Here is a 24,091-nt window from a genome sequence, read left to right as displayed (position 1 = left end):
TTGTATACAGGGTCAGTATGAGTTGCAAATGACTGAACATAACAACATACTGAGTCTACACCTGGCTTTTTTTTCACTGCTGATACTGAGCTTTTTCTCGATTTATTTCCACAGATATAGTCAGTCCAATTCCTAAATATTCCATTAGGTGAACTTTATGTGTATAGTTGTTGTTTATGTTTGCTTTTGGTGTTTTTAGAGAATATTGAAAAACTCAAATTCATTACTGTTGAGTATGAACCAACTCACAACTGACCCTCAGGCAGATTTTTGGAGGCAAAGAGTGTTTCAACATCTACCCTGAAGTACAGTGCTGTGAGTGATAGGATACTATGCATATGCAGACAAGGAGGTCCTGTTAAAACAACTATTTTTCAAATATATGCTCCAACTATAAGAGCCAAGGTTGAAGAAATAAAAATCTTTCTACAAACTCTCACAGTCTGAAGTTTATTGAACATGCAATCAAGATTCATTAATTAGGACGTGGCTCTTTTTTGCTACATTTACTGTGAGAATGAAGACCATTCTTGGCAACCAGCCAGCTGACATTTAAAAAAAATGCTGTCATGCTTGATCAAGGTTCCCGGGGAACCTTGTGGAGGGACTTCAAGCACATCAATGTAGAGCTCAGTCTCCTTGGAAAGAAAAAGAAGAGGCTTTGCATTGACAAATGGTGGGGAAACAGAAACGGACTGGCACTATCTATAGCCATGTATAAAACATGATAAAGTGTGTTACACTGGGTTTTCATGACAAGATGAAGTCTGTATAAGCTCATTTCCCCATCTTTCAGGAAAGAGTCAGGGTCTCAGGTTGAAATTCAAAACTTATTAGATGAAAAATACATTTGAACATTTAGAATGAAACCAAGTGTTGCTTGTTCAGTATCAAAAGCCCAGAAAGACGAGTTAATTCTTTAAGGACACACATTGAGCTTGTATGAAATTCAGCTGCTTTAATCCAGCAAGCCACAACAGCTAAAAACAAGGATATTAGAAAAATTTGGATGGTAACTATGTCTCTGAAAATGGAACTGTTCAGCAGGCTGATGAATAATATCTATGAGGTTTTCCAACTACAGAAATGAGGCCAGACAAGTCCCCAAATGCATCTGGTTTTTTCCCTTTTCCTTCGTTTTGAATATTTCCTAATTCCTTCATCCCTCCCTTGCCCACCAAACACTGTGAACCCATTATTTTCCCCCTCCAAATTCTCAGCTCTCCTGCCCGTTATCTTTCTCCCTTTGGATTTTTATACACGTCTTACTAGTTATCGTTCTATCTTTATAATAATGGTCTTATGCAGTATTTGTCCTTATGAGACTGAGTTAGTCAACTCCCTATAAAAAGAGCAAGGGCTGCGTGGGCATGGCCATGTCTGACCTGTACTGATTTCACAAAGAACTGTTCCCCTCAACACCATCAATAATACAAATACAATTCCCAGGATATTAGACATGTCTTCCATGCATCCATAACTCTTCCTACTCATCTCAACACCAATCTTACTACTTTGCTGCATCCAAAATCTGATGTGATAGTTCACAGACCTCACAGAACCATTTTGGGGAAGTCAGAAGGTTATCATCTGGTAAGTAGAAAAATACAGTCAGGACAGCTCCCAAAATGTACTCACAGGCACATCAGTCTTAAGCCTCATAGCTTTAAGCCAGTGTTACAAAGTTCTCTCTCCTGCCAATATTGGCTCCTCACCCCCTGTTGTCCAAAAAACTTGGGAAAGGGTCTTAGCTCTAGTTCTAATGCTGGAGCAGTCCCAAGGTCCCGTTTCATGCTCTCTGTATGCCTGCCTGTTGGTCCTGTAGGTCCTCTTGCTTACTCTTTTACTGGTGGTGAGGTTTTTCTTCCTTGTCAGCAGGAAAGGTCTAATTCTCCTGCCACTAGATCACCAAATATTATAGTGAGACTAGCCAAGCCCCTCATGGATTGGCCTTGTGAATAGGCTAGCATGCCCCATATGTATGTATATTCCTGTCCATCTACTTGGCAAAGTCAAACTATGCCTAGGAAAGTCCTATTGAAAGATAAAATCCATTGCTCCCGAATGCTGTGTAGTATTCTAACATGTGAATGTACCATAATTTCTCAATTCATTTATTTGTTGATGGACATTTGGGCTGTTTCCATTTTCTTGCTGTTGTGAATAATGCTGCTATGATCATGAGTGTACAAATCTCCATTTGTGTCTCAGTTCTATTTTCCTTGGGGTATATTCCTAACAGTGGAAAATCTGGGTCATATGGAATTTCTATGTTCAGCTATTTGAGGAAGTGCCAAACTGCCTTCTAGAATAGTTGTACCATTTTACAATCCCACCAACAATGTATAAGAGTTCCTATCTTTCTACATTTATCTTTCCAACATTAATTTTTTGCTGTGCTGTTCAACTTTGCCACTGCTACTGAAGTGAAATGATATCTCATTGTGGTTTTGACTTGCATCTCTTTCATTGCCAGCGATTTTGAACATTTTTTTGTATGTCTGTTGGCTGTCTGAATGTCTTCCTTTGTGAAAAGTCTTTCCATGGCTTTTGCTCATTTTGTAATTACTTGGGTTATCATTCTTTTTCTTGTGGAAGCCCTGTAGGATTCTGTAAACTTTTGTTATAAGGCCCTTGACAGATGTCATTGCCAAATGTTGAGGTTCCCCCTCCCAGGCAATAGGCCTTCTTTTTACTATATTGGAAACAGGGTTTTGTGCACATAGGAACTTAATCTTTAGAAGGTCCCATTCATCAATTCTATCCTCCCCTAACTATGCATCATCTAATTCTTTTTAATGGAATAAAATTCTGTCTATCCATTTGGAGGCAGGGAAGATGCATTAATAATTATTGGTGACGGGAAAGCAAAAATTAGAAAAAAATTTGGAAGGGATGGTAGTAAAAAAATACGGCTCTTCTGATGGCAATAAGGCTGGACACTGCATGATAGACTTTTGTCCCATGAATGATTTACCCACTACAAATACATTTTTAAAAGGCAGATTGTGACTATACACTGGAACTGCATCTTATAGGCTAATGCAGGAATCAGATTGACTACATCTGTGGAAAGATACATTGGGGAAGCTCAATATCAACAGTCAAAACCAGTCCAGGGACTGCCTGAAACGACAATCAACTACTCATACGGATATTCAAACTGATATTGTAGGAAATGAAAAAAAACTAATGAGAACTAAAACTATGACCTTGAATATTCCTTCTGAATTTAAAAGCCATTTTAAGAATAGATTTGAGTGGGTGGGGTGAAGGAAATGGGAAGGATCTTTTATGAAAAGCAGTGTATTCAAACTTTGTAAATAAATCCGAGTAATATAAAAAATATTTAATAAATTTAAAAATATTAATGTATCAATAGATGATACATTCAACACTAATTACTGAACACCAGGTGAACTGTAGAATGACATTAAAGACATAATCATTGAAGGAAGCAAAAAGTCATTACAAAGACAAAGAAAAAAGAAAATATAAAATTAGTTGTCAGGACTGACTTTGAAATTTACACTGGACTGAAAAAAAGGGGAAGGAATGCTGAGGTAAGAAAACTCAACCGAAGATTTCAGATGGCAATTTGAGAAGAAAAAGCAAAGATCAGAGTAAAATATGCAAAGAACTGGAGTTAGAAAACCAAAAGGGAAGAATATGATAAGCATTTATCAAGATGAAATAACTGAAAAACAAATTCAAGCTTGTAGTTGCAATACTGAAGAATTCTACAGGTAAAATGTCAAATACTCCAGGAAGCATTAAAAGAGAATGAAAAGAATACAAAAAGAGTCACTCTACGACAAGAATTGGTTGACACAGAACCGTTTCATAAAGTAGCATATGATCAAGAACCAATAGTACTGATAGAAGAAATCTCAACTACATTGTAGACATTGTCAAAAAAGAAGGCCCAGGAATTGATGGAATATAAATTGAGGTTTCAGGCAACAGATGCAACCCGGAATGTGCTCACCAGTCTCTGTCAGCAAATATGGAAGGCAAGACAGCTACCTGATTACCTGATTTGTTCCCTTTCTTTAACAAAGGTAACCCAGCAGAATTTGGAAATTATCAAACAATATAATTAATATCACATGCAAGTAAAATCTTGCTGAAGATTCTTTAAAAAAACTACTGGATTAATACATCAACAGGGAACTGCCAGAAATTTAAGCTGGATCCAGGAGAGGCCGAGGTACCAGGTATATCAATTGATGTCAGATGGATCTTGTTTGAAAGCATCAACTATCAAATAGATGAGTATATGTGTTTTATTTATTACACAAAGGCATTTGACTGTGTATCATAACAAATTATGGTTAACAGTGAGTAAGAATGGAAATCTCAGAACACTTAATTGTGTTCATGTGAAACCTCTACAAGAAGCTGTGTCTCAGGAGAACAAAGAAACAAAACACTGCATGGTTTAAAATTAGGAAAGTTGTGCATCAGGGTTCTATCCATTCTCCATAACTATTCAATCTGTATGATGAGTCAATCATTCAAGAAACTGGACTCTATATAGAATAATACGGCATCAGGACTGAAGGAAGACACATAAACAACAACCTGCATTATACAGATGGCAAAACTTTGCTTCCAGAAAATGCAGTTGACTTGAAGCACTTACTATAGAAGATCAAGGACAATAGCCTTCACTTTAGGCTACACTTCAAAATTAAGGTAAAAAAAGGCCTCATCATTGGACCAGTAGGCACCATCATGATATAGGTAGAAAAGACGGAAGTGGTCAATTATTTCATTTACCTCGGATCCACAATCAACATCAATTGTAGCAGATGTTAAGGAATCAAAAGATGTGTTGCACTGGGAAAATTTCCTTCAAAGATCTCTCCAAAATTCTAAAGAGCAGGGTGTCAGTTTAAAAACTAAAGTCTACCTTTTCAAATCATGGTATTTTCAATGTCTTTGTAGGCATGGAGAGTGAATAAAAAAAAAATCAAAGAAGAATGCCTTTGAATTGTGGTGCTGGTGCAGAGTTTTGTATATACCATGAACTGCCAGAAGAAGAAACAAATATGCCCTGAAGGAGGTGCAGTTGGAAAGATTCTTAGAATCAAGGGTGGTGAGACTTCATCTCACTTACTTTTGGCATATTCGCAGAAGAAACCAATCGAGAGAGAGAGAGAGAGAGAGAGAGAGAGAGAGAGAGAGAGAGAGCGCGCGCATGGATTGACACGGTGAATGTAACATTGGCTGCAGTATATCAGAATAGTTGACTTTGGCATAGGATAGGGCAGGGTTCAGATCTGTTGTTCATAGGTGTAAAAGAGCAGAGGCCACATGAGGATATCCAACTATGATTTCTACTAACTCCTCAGTGCAAAACCAATTCCCATGAGGTCAGACATACCCCCTCATACTGCTGGGCCTCTTGCTACTAATTTAGGCAGTGATCCTACTTCTGACTGGATTTTAAAGCTGTTGCAATGTGCTCACAGACCACACAGCACACAGAATCATATTCACAATTATGAGGTTGATTAGTAAAGGAACAGGTTATACTTCACTTTGACAGTAGAATACAATCGGCTCAAGTGTGGTCGCAGGTCCTTTGACCATCATTCTCATGGATTAGGTCAGTGTCACAATATTCGCTGTGTCGTGCCAGTTATGGTATCCTTACGCAGTCATCCAGCAGTCTTGGGTGAAGGCTCCTAGCTTTAATTCCATGTGGTAGTAGTCCAGGATCAGCTCTGTCTGACATTGGGTCTCTGCTGAGGCTACTACTGTAGGGCCCGATCAGAGTGGTGCAGGAATCTTTGGCCTCAAAGGACATACTCTGCGTTTTCTGATGCTTCTTAGTGGTGAAATTCCCAATTTAAACCTAGGGGGATGGCAAGACTAGCCAATATCTTTGTTGATAGACTAACACGCCCTATTTGTATGATCCTACTCATCCATGTAGAAAACTCAAACACAATGGCTAGAAAGCCATTTGGAACAATAAACCCTTGACACTACAATAGAAGTTGCTATTAGTTGTTGTTGGCACTTTGGGATCGAACAACAAAACAGCATTTTGATGTTGCCTATTGGTCCAGTGATGAGGATTTTTGTGTGCTTGATGTTGAGATGAAATCCATATTGAATGTTGTAGTGTTTGACCTTTTGCAGTAAGTTCAAGTTTTCTTCACTTTCTGCAGTCAAGGTTGTGTCATCTGAATAACACAAGTTTTCATGAGTCTTTCTTGAATCCTGACTCCACATTATTTTTTCACGAAGTGTAGCTTCTCAAATGAGTTACTCACCATACAGATTAAACAGGTATGTAAAAAGATACAATCCTGATGCACATTTCCTCTGCATTTAAACCATGCAGTGTTCCCTTGTTATGTTCAGACACTGCTTTTTGGTCTAGGTATGGGTTTTGCATGAGCACAATGAAGTTTTCTGAAATTTCTATTCTTCTCAATGCTAACCATTAGTTGTTATGATCCACCCAGTCAAATGCCTTTGCACAGCCAATAAAACACAAGTAATCATCTTCCTAGTTTTCTCTTCTTTTATCCAAGACCTTTCTGACCTCAGTGATTATATCCCTCATTTTATGGCCTCTTCTGAATATACGTTCAATTTCTGGAAAATCTTTGTCTATGTACTATTCTAGTCATTTGTAATAATCTTCAGCAAACTTTACTTGCAAACTCTTACTCAGTTAAACTTGGAATTCTTTCATTTCCATTGGTTCCTGATCATATCCAACCTCCTGAAATGGTTGAATGTCTCCAGTTTATTTTCAGTAGTTATTCTAGGTATTCTATCTTCCTTTGATGCATACTGCATCATTCAACATTTTCTCTAAAACGTCCTTCAAGATTGAATTTGTTCTTCACTTTTTGCACCTTTAGAAATGTTTAGTGTATTTTTTTCCTTTTGGTTTTCTACCACCAGCTCTTTGCACATTTCATTATAATATTTTCTTTTGTCTTTACAGACTCCTCTTCAAATATTCTATTCATCCCTCTTATTTCAACATTTCTTCTCTTTGTTTTTTGTTTTCTTTCTCATGCAAGTTTCAGAATCTCTTTTAACATCCATTTTGGTCTTATCTTTCTCCCCTATCTTTGTAATGATTTTTTTTCTTTCTTCATGGATGATGATGTTCTCAACATCATCACAAAATTCACCTGAAAGTTGGTCATTAAGGTTCAATGTTTCAAGTCTATTCTTGATTTAGATTTAGCTTAGATAGACTAAAGATCATTTTGGTTCTTGTATATTTGCTTAAATTTTCTCAGCTTTAATTTGAACTTGCATGTTAAATATTCAATGTGTTCCACAGTAACAATTCTAACATTAGCTATAATAACCTTGTTTCCGTGACCTCTTCTAAACCCAGCTGTACATCTGGCATTCATCTTTGGGTAATTTTCAGCAGAATCTTGCTTGCATGTTATATTAATGATATTGTTTGATAATTTCTGCACTCTGTTGGGTTAGCTTTCTTTGGAATGGTAACAAATATGGATCTCTTCCAGTCAGTTGGATAAGTGGTTGTTCTCCAGATTTTTTTGACAACTTGGTGAGTGCATCCAGGGCAGCGTCTGTTTGTTAAAATATGTCACGTGGTATGCCGTCAATTCCTGGGGTCCTGTTTTTTGCCAATTCCTTCAGATCAGCCTGAACTTCTTCCTTCATCACCACAGGCTCTTGCTCATACATTGTTTCATTAAATTCTTCAGTGACTTTGGTATACTAGGTTACATTAAATTTTGTAAAATATATTGTCAAGTTGTTAAAGGAGTATAATTATTTACTACACTAGAATACAGCAAGGCCAAAACAAAGGGGGAAAATGCTGAAGTAAAAGATGAAACAAAGGACAGCTCAAAAAGATCAGTATAATAAAATGTGCAAAGATCTGGAGTTATTATGAGCTGTGGAGTCACTTACAACTCATAGTGACTCTGTGTACAACAGCTCTGAACACTGCTCTATCCTGATTGTCTCTGACACACCTTTCCCCATTACCCCAGTCACTGAGTCAAGCCATCTTATTCAGCGTCTTTCTTTCCTAAGTTGTCCCTCCACTCTCCCAAACATAATGTCCATTTCCAAGATCTGGTCCCTCCTAGCTACATGTCAAAAGTATGTCAGACGGAGCTTCCAAATCCTTGCCTCCAAGGAGCAGTCTGGTTCCACTATCTCCAGGATGAAACTGTTCTAGCAATCAGTGGTATATTCAATATGCTTCTCCAGCATCACAGCTTAAAGGCATCAATTCTCTATCATCCCTAATCATTGTCTAGCCTTCTGATGCATAGCAAATAATTGCAAAGACCATGGCCCAGATCAGGTGCACTTTAGTCTCCAGATTGACATCACTGCTCTTCAGTTCTCTGGAGAGGTCCCTGATAGCAGATTTTTCCAATGCAATTAGTCTTTTAATTTCCTGGCTGCTGGTACCAAGAGTGCTGATTGTGGAGCCAAGCAAACGAAAGCTGTTAATAATCTTAATCTTTCCACCGTCTGTCATGATGCTGTCAATCATCCCAGTGGTGAGAATCTTTGTTTTCTTGATGTTGAGCTTCAATTCATATTGAAGGCTACTGTCGACCTTCTGCAGCAAATACCTCAGGTCATCCTCAGTTTCAGCAAGCAAGTTTGTGTCATCTGCATAACACAGATTGTTGATAAATTAGGAAATGAAAAAGGAAATTCACTTGGCATGTCTCAAGCTGAAAGAACTGAAAAAGCCTCAAGTTGCAGTGCTGAAAACCATGGCAAAAATTCTGAATGATGCAGAAAGCATGAAGAGAAGATGGGAGGAACATACAATGTAACCAAAGATGAATTGGTCGGCAAAGAAACATTTGAAGAAGAAGTATATGGTGAATAACCAATGGTAATGAAGGAAAAATCCAAGCTGTACTGAAAGCATTAACAAAAAGTAAGGGTAAGGCTCCCAAAACTGATGGAATACAAACTGACATTTCAATAAACAGATTTACCTCTGAATGTGTCTACTAGCCTATGCCAAGAAATCAGGACGACAGCTACCAGGCTAACTGACTGGGAGAGATCCCTATTTCTTTTCATTATCCAAAAAGGTGATCCCACAGAATGGAAACTGTAATATCATATGCAAGTAAAACCTTGCTGAGGATTATTTAAAGGATTACTGGAATAGTAATTCAACAGTGAAGTGCTAGCAATTCAAGCTGGACTAAGAAGAGGCCATGGAGTGAGGGATTATCATTGCTTGGAGTGAGGGATTATCATTGCTGATGATCAAGGAACTTGGATGAAAGTAGAGAAAACGATGATGTTTAATCTGTGTTTTATTGACTATTAGATGCATTTACATGCGTTTTATTGATTATTAAAGGCATTTAACTATGTGGATCATAAAAAATTATGGCTAACTTTGAGAAGAATGAGAATCCCAGAACACTTAGTTGTGTTCATGCGAAGCCTGTGCTTAGACTAAGAAGCTGTTATGTGAACAGAACAAGGGGATGCTGCATTGTTTAAAAGCAGAAACTGTGTGTAGCAGGGTTGTATCATTCCTTTATAACTATTCAATCTGTATGCTGAGCAAATCATTCAAGAAGTTGAACTATGACAAACAGTGTGGCATCAGGATTGGAGAAGATACTCATCAACATCTGTATAATGCAAATGACACAGCTTTGCTTACTGAAAGTGAAGACTTCTGCACTTGGCTGCAGAAGGTGAAAAACTTCCATCTTCAATATAGATTGCACTGCAACATCAAGAAAGCAGAAATCCTCACCACACCACAAGACAATAGACAACATAATGGATGGAGAAAAGATTGAAGTTGTCAACTATTGCATTTTACTTGAATCCATAATAAACTCCCATGGTAACAGCAGGTAAGACATCAAAAGATGCTGCATTGGGAAAATCGGCCAAAGACCTCTCCAAAGTTGTAAAGAGTAATGATACCTATTTAAAGCCTAAGGTGTACTTAGTCCAAGCCATGCCTTCTGCCTCAACCTCTTCCCCTCCCCCCACCATTTCTCGCCATACATTTAAAAATTGTGTTGCACAACAAATGAGAGAATTGATGCCTTTGAATTGTGGTTTTGGAGAAAAATATTGAATATATCATGGACTTTATAAAAAAAACAACCAAAAAAAACCCACAAACAGTCTGTCTTGGAGGAAGTGCAACCAAGATGCTCCTTAGAAGCAAGTGAAACTCCATCTCACATATTTTAGGTATGTGGTCAAGAGGGGCCAGTCCTAGGTAAAAGGACATCATGGTGTGATAAAATGAAGGTCAGAGAAAGAGAGGTAGGCCTTTAACAGTATGGATTGACACAGTGGTTATAACAATGAGCTCCAGCAGACCAGCAATGGTGAGAGTGGTGCAGGATAGGGTAACAGTCCTGAGCTGTTAGAGCCATCATATCAACTAAGACTCATAACAACCATATGAACAGCAGACCTGAAATTCGTTATAGCCTGTGCCAATTTACTCTCCTGCCTTGTCCAAGAAATATGCAGGACCATTACCTGGCCAACTGACTGAAAGAGATCCACATTTATTCTCATTTTTAAAAAAATGGTGATCCAACAGAGTGTGGAAAGTGTCAAACAGTATCATTAATGCAACATGCAAGCAAGGATCTGCTGAAAATGATTAAAAAAATGACTTGGACAGCACATCAATGGAGAACTGCCAGACGTGCAGGCTGGGTTTAGAAGAGGTCATGCAGCTAGGTATATTATAGTTAATGTTAGCTGGATCTTGGCTGAAAGCAGAATACCAGAGGAATGTGTATCTATGCAAAGGCATTTGACTGTGTGGACCACAACAACCTGCTGCTAACTCTGAGAAGAATGGGAAGCCCAGAACACTTGATTGTGCTTATGCAAACCCTATAGTTGGGCCAGGAGGCAGTCATCAAAACAGAGCAAGAAAACAATGCATTGTTTTAAATAGGGAAGGGTGTATACCAGGGATGTATTCTATCTCCATACCTTTTCAATCAATATGTGGAACAGATCATTCGGAAGCTGGGCTCTATGAGGAGAAATGTGTCATCAGGAAAGACTCATCAACAACCTGCGTTATACAGATGACACAACCTTGTTTGCTGAAACTGAGGAGGATCTGAAGCACTTGCTACAGAAGATCAAGAACTGAAGCCTTCAATATGGACTGACGATCGATATCAAGAAAACAAAGATTCTTACCACTAGGCCCTTAGGCAACATCGTAATAGACAGTGGAGAGACTGAGATTGTTAACAGCTTTAGTTTGCTTGGCTCCACAATCAACACACTTAGTACCAGCAGCCAAGAAATCAAAAGACAAATTGCATTGGGAAAGTCTGTCAGGTACTGAAGAGTAATGATGTCAAGCTAGAGACTAAGGTGTGCCTGATCCAGGCCATGGTATTTGCAATTATGTGCTATGCATCAGCAAGCTGGAATGATAGGAGAACTGATGCCTTTGAGCTTTGATGCTGGAGAAGAGTACTGAATATACCATGGCGAGGAGAACAAACAGGTTTGTGCTGGAGAGGGCAAAACCAGGATGCTCCTTTGAGGCAAAGATTCTGATGCTTCATCTGACATACTGTGGGCATGGTGCAAAGAGGGATCAGTTGGAGAGAGACATTATGCTTGGGAGGGTGGACAGCACTTGAAAGGAAGACCTTCTATGAAATGGATTGACTCAGTGACTGGGGTAATGGGTGTAAGTATGTCAGAGACAGTAAGGTTGGCTCAAGATAGAGCAGGGTTGAGAATTGTACACATGGTCATTGAGTTGTAGGTGACTTGATGGCTTGTAACACCAAAATAGAGAGGTCGATACATTATTACTTACAAAGGGCCATTATTATGGTTGCTTATAGCTAACACCTGCACACAGGTATCCACAAATAGCCTAAGTGGCTATTATGAAAAAGGTACACTTATATGTGTTGTCATTGTACTGCTTGATCAACTATTAAAATAATGTAGGACAGCAAATATTTCAAATTGTTAATTTATATGCTGAGGAAACACATATCTGTCAAACTTATCTTCCCTGACCATTAAAAAGAATTTGTAGAGAGCGAGCCAAACACCAGACAGATGGAATTTGAGTGAGATATATTATTAAAATAATTAGTTTGGGAGTCTCAGCGGGGAGAGGCATGTCTTGGTGGGGAGCAGCGATCCTTGGCGGGAAGCAGCGAGCCTCGGTGGGAAGCAGCAAGTCATGTCAGGATCCAACCATCAGGAGTAAGTAGGAGAGCAAGAATTTGAGGTACTGAGGGGGTGGATCACTGCTGATTGCTAGATCAGTCATGGGACCCCTTCACCTTAAGCAAGAGGGAGTGAAACAGCTGGAGATCAACTTGGGAGGCTGACTCAGTTCTTGAAGAGAAAACTAAGGCTTCCAGATTTTCCATTCAGGTACCCTTCCCACACTCACCAATGCCCATGGTGGGTCTGCCTTCATGTCCCTCCTCTAGCTCCTGTATGTGTCTGCACATGCACCCACCCTACATGCACTGGTGCACATGCCCACCCTTTGTGCATCTGCATGTGCACCTGCTGAACTTTCTTCTGGAGCATTGACATCAGCTCAAGAACCGGCTATCCCCTCACGAACGAAAAAACTACCACAGCAAGCTCATGAAAGAAGCAGACAACCCAAAACAACTATATCATCTCACCCCAACTTAACAAAACACCAAACAACAAATGCTGGCAAAGTTGTGGAGAAACTGGAACCCTTATTCACTGCTGGTGGAAGTGTAAAATGGTGCAACCACTATGGAAGACTGTATGGTGCTTTCTCAAAAAGTTGCAAATAGAAATACCATTTGACCCGGCAATTCCACTACTGGGAATATACCCTACAGAAACCTAACTGCCACACAAGCAGATATATGCACACCCATGTTTATTGTGGCTTTGTTCACAATAGGAAAGAGCTGGAAACTACCCAAGTGCCCATCAAAAACGGAATAGCTAAAGAAGCTCTAGTATATTCACACAATGGAATTCTATGCTGCATTGAAAAACAAGGATGTCGTGAAGTATTATACAAAATGGGTGACCTTGGAGGACATTATGCTGAAATATTTCAGTCATGAAAGGACAAATACTGCATAGTGCCACTGTTGTAAAGTGGGACTGACATTGGAGTTGGGGAGAACCAAAGAGCAGATAATGTATATTGCATTGAAAGAGATGAGGGAGAGAACTGTTTAGGAGGAATATATGATTAGGTATTATTGTCATGACAAGAATCGAGAATGAAAGCTGCATCGTAGAGTGGCCTGGGGAGGATTGTATAACAATGATCTTTTTTTTAACTCTTCAAAGAGAAAAGCAAACTGGGGATGAAGGGTGGGCAGGGAAAAAAGTGTGCAACAATGAATGAATGAAATCCAGTCTCTGTAAACGTTTAGAAAAAAAGACATTTGTATATGCACTGAAGAATGTGGGAAAAAATACAGTAACAGACTTCCCTAGTCATGCTCCCACACCAAAGGTGAGGGACTCTAATTCGCGAACCCCAGGCCTGCCTTTAATTGGTTTTGGTGAAACACTCTTCTAGGTCGTATAACCCTGGTATGTCTCCTTGCTGTACAGAGGTAACTTGTGGTTGCTGTGAAGCTGAACACTGTGATACTGATGTGTCAAATGCAAAAATGGCTACCCATGGTGTACAGTGTTTGGTGGACCTCCCTGATTAAAACAAACTTGGCAGCAGGAGTGGCATCCACTTCCATAATAGCTTGCCTCTGGAAACCCTATGAACCTGGAGAAAGGACCAAAGTTATACAGGTGTCCAGGTCTTTCATTCACAGGGTCGCTAAGAGTTGCCTACGACTCCACAGCACTTAACTGACTTTCCTAGTGTTGCTTTTTTTACCAGATTAAAAAAAAATCACCATAGGAAAAATGACTTTTGTAGTAAGTATTCATGAGTTAAAATTATACATAAAATGTATACAATTGTATTGAAATAATTTTATGACGGCTTTGAAAATGAATAATGAAAGGGGAAAAAAGATTCCATTGTTATGAATACTGTTGTAATTCAACATGTTATGTGCCGTCTAATCTCTTGCAACTCATAGCGACCCTATGTACAAGAACCTGAAACTCTGCTCTATCTTGTGCCAACCTGTCTCTGACACATCTACACCCACTATGCCAATCACTGAATTGCTCCATCTCGAGGGTCTTCCTCTCTTGTGCTGTCCCTACACTCTCCCAAACATGATGTCCCTCTGCAAGGACTGGTCCCTCCTCACAACATGCCCAAAGTATGTCAGATGAAGCTTCAGAATCCTTGCCCAATTTTACTCTCTCCTGGATGAACTTGTTCTCTGAGCAGTCCATGGTATAGTCAACATTCTTCTCCAGCACCACAGCTCAAAGGCATCAATTCTCTATCATCCCTAGTCATTGTCCAGCTCTCTGATGCATAGCATGCAATTGTAAAGACTATGGCCCGGATCAGGTGCACCTTAGTCTCCAGTCTGACAGCATTGCTCTTCAGTCCTCTGGAGAAGTGCCTGACACCTGACTTTCCCAATGCAATTTGTCTCTTGATTTCCTGGCTGCTGGAACGAAGAGTGTTGACTGTAGAACAAAGCAAACCAAAACTTAACAATCTCAATCTTTTCACCATCCATAATGATGCTGCCAATGGGCCAATTGGTGAGAATCTGTTTTCTTGATGTTGAACTTCAATCCATATTGAAGATTGCAGTCCTTGACCTTTGCAGCAAATGCTTCAGGCCCTCCTGTTTCATTAAGCAGGTTGTGTTACCTGCATAACATAGGTTGTTGAGAAATCTTCCACCAATTCTGATGCCACATTCCTCCTTTACAGACCAGTGTCCCGGGTGATCTCTTCTGCATACAGATTGAAAAGCTATGGAGATAGAATCCATCCCTGGTGGACACTCTTTCCTATTTTGAACCATGCTGTGTCTCTTTGCTCTGTTCGGATGACTGCCTCTTGGTTCAAGTATACGTTTCGCATAAGCACAATCGAAGTTCTGGGAATCCCATTCTTCAGAGTCAGCCACAGCTTGTTGTGATCCATACAGTCAAAAGCCTTTGCATAGTCAATGAAACACATATTCTTCCGGTATCCTCTGCTTTCTGCCAAGATCCACCTGACATTAGCTGTAATATGCCTTGTGCCACGGCCTCTTCTAAACCCAGGCTTCACATCTGGCAGTTCTCTGTTGAAGTGTTGCTTTAGTCATTTTAGGATAATTTTCAGCAGAATCATGCTTGCATGTGATATTAATAATATTGTTGGATAATTTCTGCCCTCTTGTCAGGTCACCTTTTGAGGAAATAGGAAGAAATCTCTCTTCCAGTCAAATGGCAAGCTGATTGTCCTCCAGATTTCTTGACACACCTTAGCACATTCAGGGCAGCATCTGTTTGTTGAAATGTTTCAATTTGTATGCCATTTGCTGATTTTTTTCGAGCAACTTGAATTTCCTCCTGCATCATCATATGGTCTTGCTCATACTTTATTTCATGACATTTTCGTCAAGTCAATTCCTTATGGTACAAGGACTCCATATACTTCTTACAACCACCCACCTTTTTAAAATTACTTTTAACAAGTTTACAGAGGCTTAGGGTTTCCGATCGTTCATTGTTGCACTTTTCTCCCTACCCACACACTCTCCCCAATTCACTCTTCTCCTTGAAAACAAAATCTTTCATTGTTATGCAATCCCTCCCCTCAAGTCCACTCCACTATGCAGCCTTTACTCTGGACTTCTGTAATGACAAGAATACCCATTCATATGTCCCTTTTAAACAGTTCTCTCCCTCATGTTTCAGTGCAATATACATAATTCCTCCCCTCTTCTGTCTTGCCTCAACCCTGACGTTAGTCCCGTTTTACAACAGTGGTCCTATGCAATGTTTGTCCTTTTGTGACTGAGCTATTTCACTCAACATAATGTCCTCCAAGGTCATCCATTTCACATAATCCACGAGTTTCTTGTTTTTCAATGCTGCACAGTATTCCATTATGTGAATATACCAGAGCTTCTCTATCAATTCATTTGTTGATGGACACTTGGGTTGTTTCCAGCTCTTTGCTGTTGCTAATAATGCCGCAATAAACGTAGGTGTGCATTTCCACCTTCTTTTAATGGTTCTTGGATCATTTACCACTCTGCTCAAAGCATCTTTAAGTTGTCACTTGCGACTTGAATTTAATTCCTTCAAGCTTAAGAAATGTTGAGCGAGTTTGGTCCTTTTGATTTTCTGACTTCAGCTCTTTGCACATTTCATTATGGTATCTTGCTTTGTCATCCCAAGCGGCCCTTTGAAATAGTCTGTTCAACTTCTAATTTCTTCCTTTAGCTTTGGCTTCCTGGCACTCAAATGAAATATTTCAGTCTCATTTGACAACGATCTTGGTCTTGTTTTCCTCTTCATCCTTTGTAATGATCTTTTGCATTCCTTATGGATGTTATTTTTTATATCCTCCCACAACTCATTTGGTCTACACTCATTGGTGTTCAAGGCCTCAAACCTGTTCTTGAGATGGTTTTGATAGTCGAGTGGAACAGACTTAAGGTCAAATTTTGGTTCCTATGGATTTGATTTTCTTCAACTTGAGGTGGAATTTGCATAGGAGTAGTTGGTAGTCTGTTCCACAATCAACACCTGGCCTGGTTTTCACAGCTGATATTGAGTTTCTCCGGTAATTCTTTCCAGAAATGTAATCAACTTGATTCCTAATCAATATAGCCTTCACTAAAATGGCTGCTAATACAATCCAAGAAATATTATAAGCAGTTTACAACTATATAACTTATTATTTGTAATTGATAATAAACATTACTAAGGAAAAACCTCACCAATTTTATGGGTAAATAAATGGCTGAAAAGATAGGTATGTTTGTATCAGTCATATTTAATTAGAAAAATGGAGAAACTAGCATTCTACAGTAAAAAATTAATAGTATAATGAAATATCTGTTAATCCAAACCAAACCATGGCCACTGAGTTCCAACTCTTCACTGGGTTTTCAAAGCTTATGGAGATTGTGCATCTTCCTCCTTCAGAGGGGCTGGTGGATTCAAACTTTAGATCTTTTGGTCAACAGCCCAATTTCATTACACAATATGCTGTTGAAGATCCTTAGACACCTAAAAATGCATTTTTATCAAACTGAAAATTCTCAGTTAAGTGAAAAAGATGACAAAATTGTTTAATAGACTGGTTACTGTTAGAGATGTCTGCTATCATCACCTAGAATAACACAATCACAGGTAATTTCCCCCCCCCCTTCCCTTTATTTACTATGTTGTCAGAGGGGTCAGTTTGTGGAAAAAAGACATCATGTTGGGAAAGGTAGAGGATTAACACAGGAGAGGAGAATTCTGGACAAAATGGATTGACATGGTAAGAAACAATGACTTTTTACAATGTGGTAACTTAGGCAGCACAGGACATGGCAACATTTAGGCCCACTGCTGATAGTTCCACTATGAGTCACAGTTGACTAAGGCACCAAACATTACCTGAAACACTTACTGCAAAAGGTCAGGGAGTATTGTCTTCATCATGGATTGAAACTCAACATCAAAATAGAGATTCTCACCACTGGACCAACAGGCAGCATAATATTAGATGGAGAAGAGACTGAAGTTGTTAGCCATTACAGCTTGGCTGGACCCACGGTCAACTCTTAACATCAGCAGTCAAGAAATCAAAAGACAAATTGCTTTGGGAAAATCTGTGATGGACTGCTCCAGAGTGATGAAGAGCAACAATGTCTGTCTAGAGACTAAGGTGCGCCTAATCCAGGCCATGGTCTTCTCAATTACTTGTTATGCTTCAGAGAGTTGGACAATGATTAAGGATGACAGAAGAAGATGCCTTCAAGTTGTGATGCTGGAGAAGAGACTTGAACATACCATGGACTGCCAAGAAAACAAGTTAGTCTGTCTTTGAGAAGGTGAAACCAAGTCTCTCCTTGGAGGCTACAATTTTGAAGCTCCACCTCACTTACTTTGGGCATGTGGCCAGGAGAGATTGGTCCTTGGAGAAGGACACTCTTGGAAGTATGGATGGAAAGCAGAGGAGAGTGAGACCCCAGATGAGATGGACTGATACAAAAACTGGGGCAATGGGGGTTGGTGTGTTGGAATAAGTGAGACTGGCACAGGACAGGGAAGGATACAGAGCTGATGTACATTGGGTTGCTATGAATTGCAGGTGACTCAACCAATAACATTCTACAACAGGTTTATTGTTACTTCCTAAACAATATGCCTCTGGAAACTCCATGAACTTTGGTAAATGTCAATAATTGTAGAGAGGCTTCAGGGCTTTGGCTCATGCTTGACTTTAAGTAATCAACAACAACACTGAATAATTAAAATTAGACCCTGGAGATGATGCTAACTTTGACACAAAAGTAAGAAATAGTTCTACACATCTGTAAAAACCACCATTTCTCGGGAATCTTAATAATATTTAAGGGACACCACTTTGTTTATCAAAAGAATTTATTATAAAATATTACACACAACATATGTTTTGAGTGTTTTCAGTAGACAGCACTCCATCTTTGTACTACACACACAATATCTCATGGACTGCGGGGGGGCCATCACTGTGTTCCTGAAGTGACATCTTTTGGATGGAACATTCAAGCAGTACACAATGTAGCCATTTAAAGACATAATGGGAAAATGTGATCATTATCGGGGGGAAAAAAAAAGAAATCACAAAGCTTTAGGGTATTAAAATAACAGCCAAATTTTAGTTTTGAAATTCTAGGCATCTGTATAACCAAACTATAGTCAATATGACTGGTATTTAAATAGACCAAGATTTCAATGGTCAACTTAATACTGACTTCTCGTAAATAACAAGAGCAATCTGTAACCCCACAAAATGTTTTTGATTGAGTTTTCACACATGTAAAATTCATATGGATTTTTAAAACAATAGAAAATATTAAAGCAATATATTTTAAAATATAGCATACCTTTTAGAATTTTTCTTAAATATTTCAAAATTTAACCCTCTCAAGACCTATTATTTTTTGCTTTGAATGATTTTCAGGAAATTATTTTCTGTCACAAAAGAAATTTTGAAGCAAATAATGGGGTGGGGGGGAGAAAGGCTTTTAAGGTAATAAAAATTATGATACAGTTAGTGGGACACGTAAGGCCCAAGGAGTCTGTTTAAACTCACATAGGCCTTCACTAGCTAGCAAATGCACTACAAATAAGATACCAGTCATCCAGTGAATCCCAGAGGCAGAAAACATAGAAGAGGACATTGTATATTTCATGGGTCTCAAAAGAGTTAAAAACCTTTTCTTTTAATTCAAAGCCAGTATCATTCTTCTTTAGCTATTTTTAGTGAAGTCTAACTAGTGTTCCAATCATATAAATGCCTGTCATTGTCAAGACAGGTAGAAATATTCCTGGGATTGCTCCCAAAGAGATGAGACTTTAAATCTTGGCCACATCACATAGTTTACTTTAAGAATATTTAGCTTTTTTTCAAAACCAAAAAAGATACAAAGTAAATTTTAAAATGTAATCTAATTCCCAAATGTTACTCAAAGTAAATGCAAGACAAACACACACTGTGGGATTAATCAGATTAGGCACAGCAATTTGCTACATATCTCTCAAGAGTGTGAATCTGGCTTAAGGAAAATAGACCAAAGTTCACAATTGTTATCAGAGTCCACAACTGACACAACCAAGGTGATGTGATTTAATATGTAAAACATTTTTAATATTTTATTAGAAGAAATACACTTTCAAACTTCTTTACCCATCATAATCTAGACATTAACTTTAATAAAAAAATTACACAAATCTGTAGAATACCATATTACAATTGTCCAGAAATGTATAATGATAATCAAAAACTGCTTGGAAGTATTTCTAACACTTTTTAAAGATTATAATTATACTCATAACCTAAAAAAGATTATGAATAAGAACAATCATTGGAGCCAACATTTCAAAATATTTTTTGCCTATCAAAGCTAGCACCAGGATAAGTATTATACGCACATAAACTTGAGAAACAAGATTACTCTTTACTTCAGAAAAAAAAAAAACCAAAACAAAACAAGCCTGCAGAATACTGCTCTCTAGACTATCTAGAAAAAGGGTCAGTTTGTCTCACTGAGGCATCTCTCTTAACTTTCCACAGTTCACATCTGATCTGAACAGCTTTCCAGTTACCTGATTTCTAGTCTCCAATGGAATAAAAGACTTTTTTTTTTAAAAATAGAGAACACATTGTTTTTCTTTCAAGATGCCAATTAAAATGCTATGTCTATAAAACTTTTAAAACATATTTTTAATAAAAATTAACATAATCAAGCACTTTAAAAAATAACCAAATATCTAGGCCTTGGAAGCCTAACCAACACCCATTATTTAATTTTTCTCCTTTTCCAAACACAGGTTTAGTAAGTATAAACTGCGTATAATTTTCGAACAGGGTTAATGACAGACCTACCATTTTTATTTTTATTGTAAAGAATTTGGGATTTTTCAAGTGTGAAAAATTCCACTCATGATTAAATATGCAGACCACCATGAAAGCCGGAGTGAGTCTCATTTCTACCTTCATCCCAAGGAAAGTCACCACTTAAAAGTAATCCTCTAGTTGGCACAAATTTTTACCTATAAAGGGAAGATACTGTATAAAAAGAAACAACTTTTACAAAGTTAACATTTTTCTCAAATCAGCCTTTTATGCAACAAAAACTTAAGACTTCTAAAACTGTAATACAGCATATCAAACTGCTCTTCTTAATTGAGGGGGGGAAAGGCACAAAAGAAAAACAAGCAGCATAATCTTTATTTGGTGATAAAATAAGTGAAGAGTGCTCTCCATTTTGAACAATAAATTTTACTCACGTGATTAGTTTTCTGTAGAACTTTACTCAGATGTGTGCTTCTTTAAAAATACACATTATGAACCCTGCAACTGGTATGCCCTGTTAATATTAGAAATATTTTCCATGGTAATACAATAACTTTCTATAGTTAGAAAGAAAAATCATAAAGATTATACTTTATTTTTAGCCTGACAGAATAAATGTTATATATATATATATATCTCTCCCCCAAAACCAGTACACTTAGAAATTTCTAATTTATGCACTTCATTGTTCAAATTAAAAAGCTATACATCTTCCAATATCCATAATATAACACAGTCATAGTAAAAATGCATATTCCTTTAAATCTTTTCCTTTACATTTATCTGGGAGGAAAAGGATATAGATGTTGCAGTGCAGAACTATATTTATTTAAAACAAAACATTATTATATCCTATATTAAAAAAAATAATTTTATCAAAACCAAATTTCAATCACAGTTGTGTATGATTTTCAGTTACTGTACAAGCTGAAATTGCACTTTGCAGATATCTTGATAGTGTCCTTCCAAAACACTCTTCAATTTAGCCTATGTTTTTTTCAGTAGATAAGGGCTCTTCCAGGCTTTTCTTCTGGCTTCCTTTCCGAGAATATTTGTATTTATCTACATAGGCTTTAACGAGATTTGCCACTTTAGTAGAATTTACTTCTCCACTCTTACTATGACAAACCTAAGAAAGAAAAGCAAAGTGAATGTGTGAAACATTTTCATACTTAGAAACATAAAAGCAATGTGAAAGCTTTGTTAAAAATAAATCAAGATGACCATTTATTTTCATTTGCTTTTTATATTTTATATCAAATTTTCCAAAATGGGGGGGAAAAACCAGACATAAATTATTAGGAGCTAGTTTTTATTATTTTAATGATACTTAAACATGCCATTATTAAAATACAGATGGTTTAAATGAATATGTAAATAATGTTACTAAAGTTACAACTCACTTTATCTACTGCTTTCCGTACAATCTCTTTATATTCCTCCTTGGTGATGTCTTTATTTTGGTAAAATGGTTTAATGGCCAATTTTACTTCCTGGGCTGCTTTTTCTTGAATCTGTAATTTCTGATAAGAGAAAAAGTGACATTAGCCAATCACATACTTAAAAAAAAGGAAATAAAAAATCCTGCACAGTTACATTGCTAGAAACCCTTCACATATTAGTGTGACAAACACAAAACACTTATTTACTAGCAAGCAGAAATCAAACATTTCTAAAGATAATTATAAAATATTAACAAATCCTCACTGAACATAAGCATATTTAATGGAAATCTTTTAAATATAATACTGGAACTGACACTATAAAGAATATATTCCCTTCACCCCTCACAAAAGAGAAAACATGTATTTTTAGATTTTTGTTTTTATCACAAACAGAATTATGTAGGTTGCTGTCAACCTTGAACTTGCCTTGTCTGTCTTCGAGCTATCTGCGCTGGCTTCCACTGTAACACTTACTTTGCTTTCTGCCAATTTTACAGCAGCATTAGAAGCTTTGCTGTGACTTGATGACGAAGTATTACCAGAGCTTGGTCCCTGAACTGTCCCCACATTTCCTGGGGCTGCTGTTGGAGCAGGAAAGACTGGTGTACTCACGTTATTACTTACATGAGAAGCACTGGGAATACCCTGTGGTAAAGAGTTAATGAATTTTTCCGTTAATTAATTACTTAATTACACTCTTATAGTCATGTATGAGAAATAGTACTAAAATATAAACAGTGATTCAACTTTAGTTGTTTTTTTTTAAAATTTATTTTTAAAATTTTTATTATTTGCGTGTATGTGTGTGTACCGTCAAATCTGATTTGACTGGTACAGGAGGAGATGGTTCCTCCTTCTCCAGCAAAGCATCTGGTGGATTTGAAACGCACACCTCTCTCTGGGTGCAGCTTCTTGCCACTAGGCCACGAGAGCTCGCCTCAACTTTAGTTTTTAAAAGAGAAATGCATACTTCAGGTCACTGCTTTATTTACAAAGTACCTGATTTTTAAAAAACGAGGCGCGTTCTCAAACAGAGCCAGATAAATGTTACAATGACTTTAAAATGACTTAAAATCATGGTAAAGCTCTAGAAGCAACACAAAAAACAAGCAGAAAAACAGAAATTAAAGCTAAGCATCTTTCCATAAGATTCTTTACAAATATTAATTAAGCATTACACAGGCGAAAATGAGGCAGCCAAGTGGCTTGCAGTAAATTAGTAGCAGAGAAATAGATAAGATCCAAAATTATGGAATCACACTGTAGTGTATTTTGTACTGTATTTCCCTGTAATAACTCTAGAATTTCTGAAATGTAGAAAGTTAGAAGCAACAATGCCTGCAAATATGTACATTTTCTCTCTGTAAAATTACTACATTTTCCCCATTGATTATTTTTTGCGAGGCAAAGTCATGAAAATGAAACAGAGACTATAATGGATAATAAACATATTTTCCTGATGTTTGTCCAAACTAGACAATACAAGCTTCGTTACTATACTTTATTACTAGTTACTATTCCCCAAATTCTAATAAAAGAGAAATTTTAAAAGTGCTACCACTTGATTCTACTTTGGAGTTCTTATTTGATCAAAGCATTTAGAATTTCCATGTGGTCTCCCATCCTAATATTTGCCAAGACAGATTCTGCTTAGCTTCCAAATCAGACAACATTGTTGAAGTTTAGGCTATTCTGGTCTTAGGGGTCTCTTGTGGCCTAGTGGGTAGGAAGCTGCGCTGTTAACCTAAAGGGGGTGTGTCTCTGTTGGCTGACAGGGCAGAGATGGGAAATCTCCTCCTGTGTGATATAAAAACCCTGGAAACCCACTGGAGGGTCTGTAATGGGTCAGATCTGACACAATGAAATGAATTTTTTTTTTAAAAAAACCCGACTAAAATATTGATCTGGATATAAATATTAAATATCAACTAATAAAGTCTTTCGTTAATTTTTTTAAGGGGTGATAATTTGGAGATGGGTATCATGTTTGGAAGGGTCAAGGGACAGCACAGACAGAGGAGAAACTTGGGATGAGAAGACTGACAAAATAACAGGGTTAATGAGGATAAGTGTACAGAGACAGAGAGACTGGCTCAGGACAGAGCAGAGTTCAGAGCTATTGTGAATTATTGTTGTTGTTGTTGTTATGTGCCATCGAGTTGCT

General features: G+C 37.7%; 1 protein-coding gene across 1 annotated transcript in view; it reads right to left on the bottom strand.

Annotated features, from left to right (window-relative positions):
* Window positions 1–21,464: 21,464 nt before the first annotated feature.
* The window catches only part of SCAF11 (SR-related CTD-associated factor 11), a 52,116-nt gene continuing 49,489 nt past the window's right edge, over window positions 21,465–24,091 (bottom strand). Inside the window, exons 12-14 of the mRNA XM_006888176.1 lie at window positions 22,354–22,572; window positions 21,886–22,005; window positions 21,465–21,611 (exon numbers count right to left, since the gene is read on the bottom strand). Of these exons, the coding sequence (XP_006888238.1) occupies window positions 21,465–21,611; window positions 21,886–22,005; window positions 22,354–22,572 (486 nt within the window). The remainder of the gene's footprint in view (window positions 21,612–21,885; window positions 22,006–22,353; window positions 22,573–24,091) is intronic.

The sequence above is a fragment of the Elephantulus edwardii genome, unplaced genomic scaffold (assembly GCF_000299155.1).
Source record: "Elephantulus edwardii isolate Elephantulus edwardi_28Jun2011 unplaced genomic scaffold, EleEdw1.0 scaffold00065, whole genome shotgun sequence".
NCBI classification, from domain to species: Eukaryota; Metazoa; Chordata; class Mammalia; order Macroscelidea; family Macroscelididae; genus Elephantulus; species Elephantulus edwardii.
Note: the sequence above shows the minus strand (reverse complement) of the source record. Positions and strands in the feature narration are given on the sequence as shown.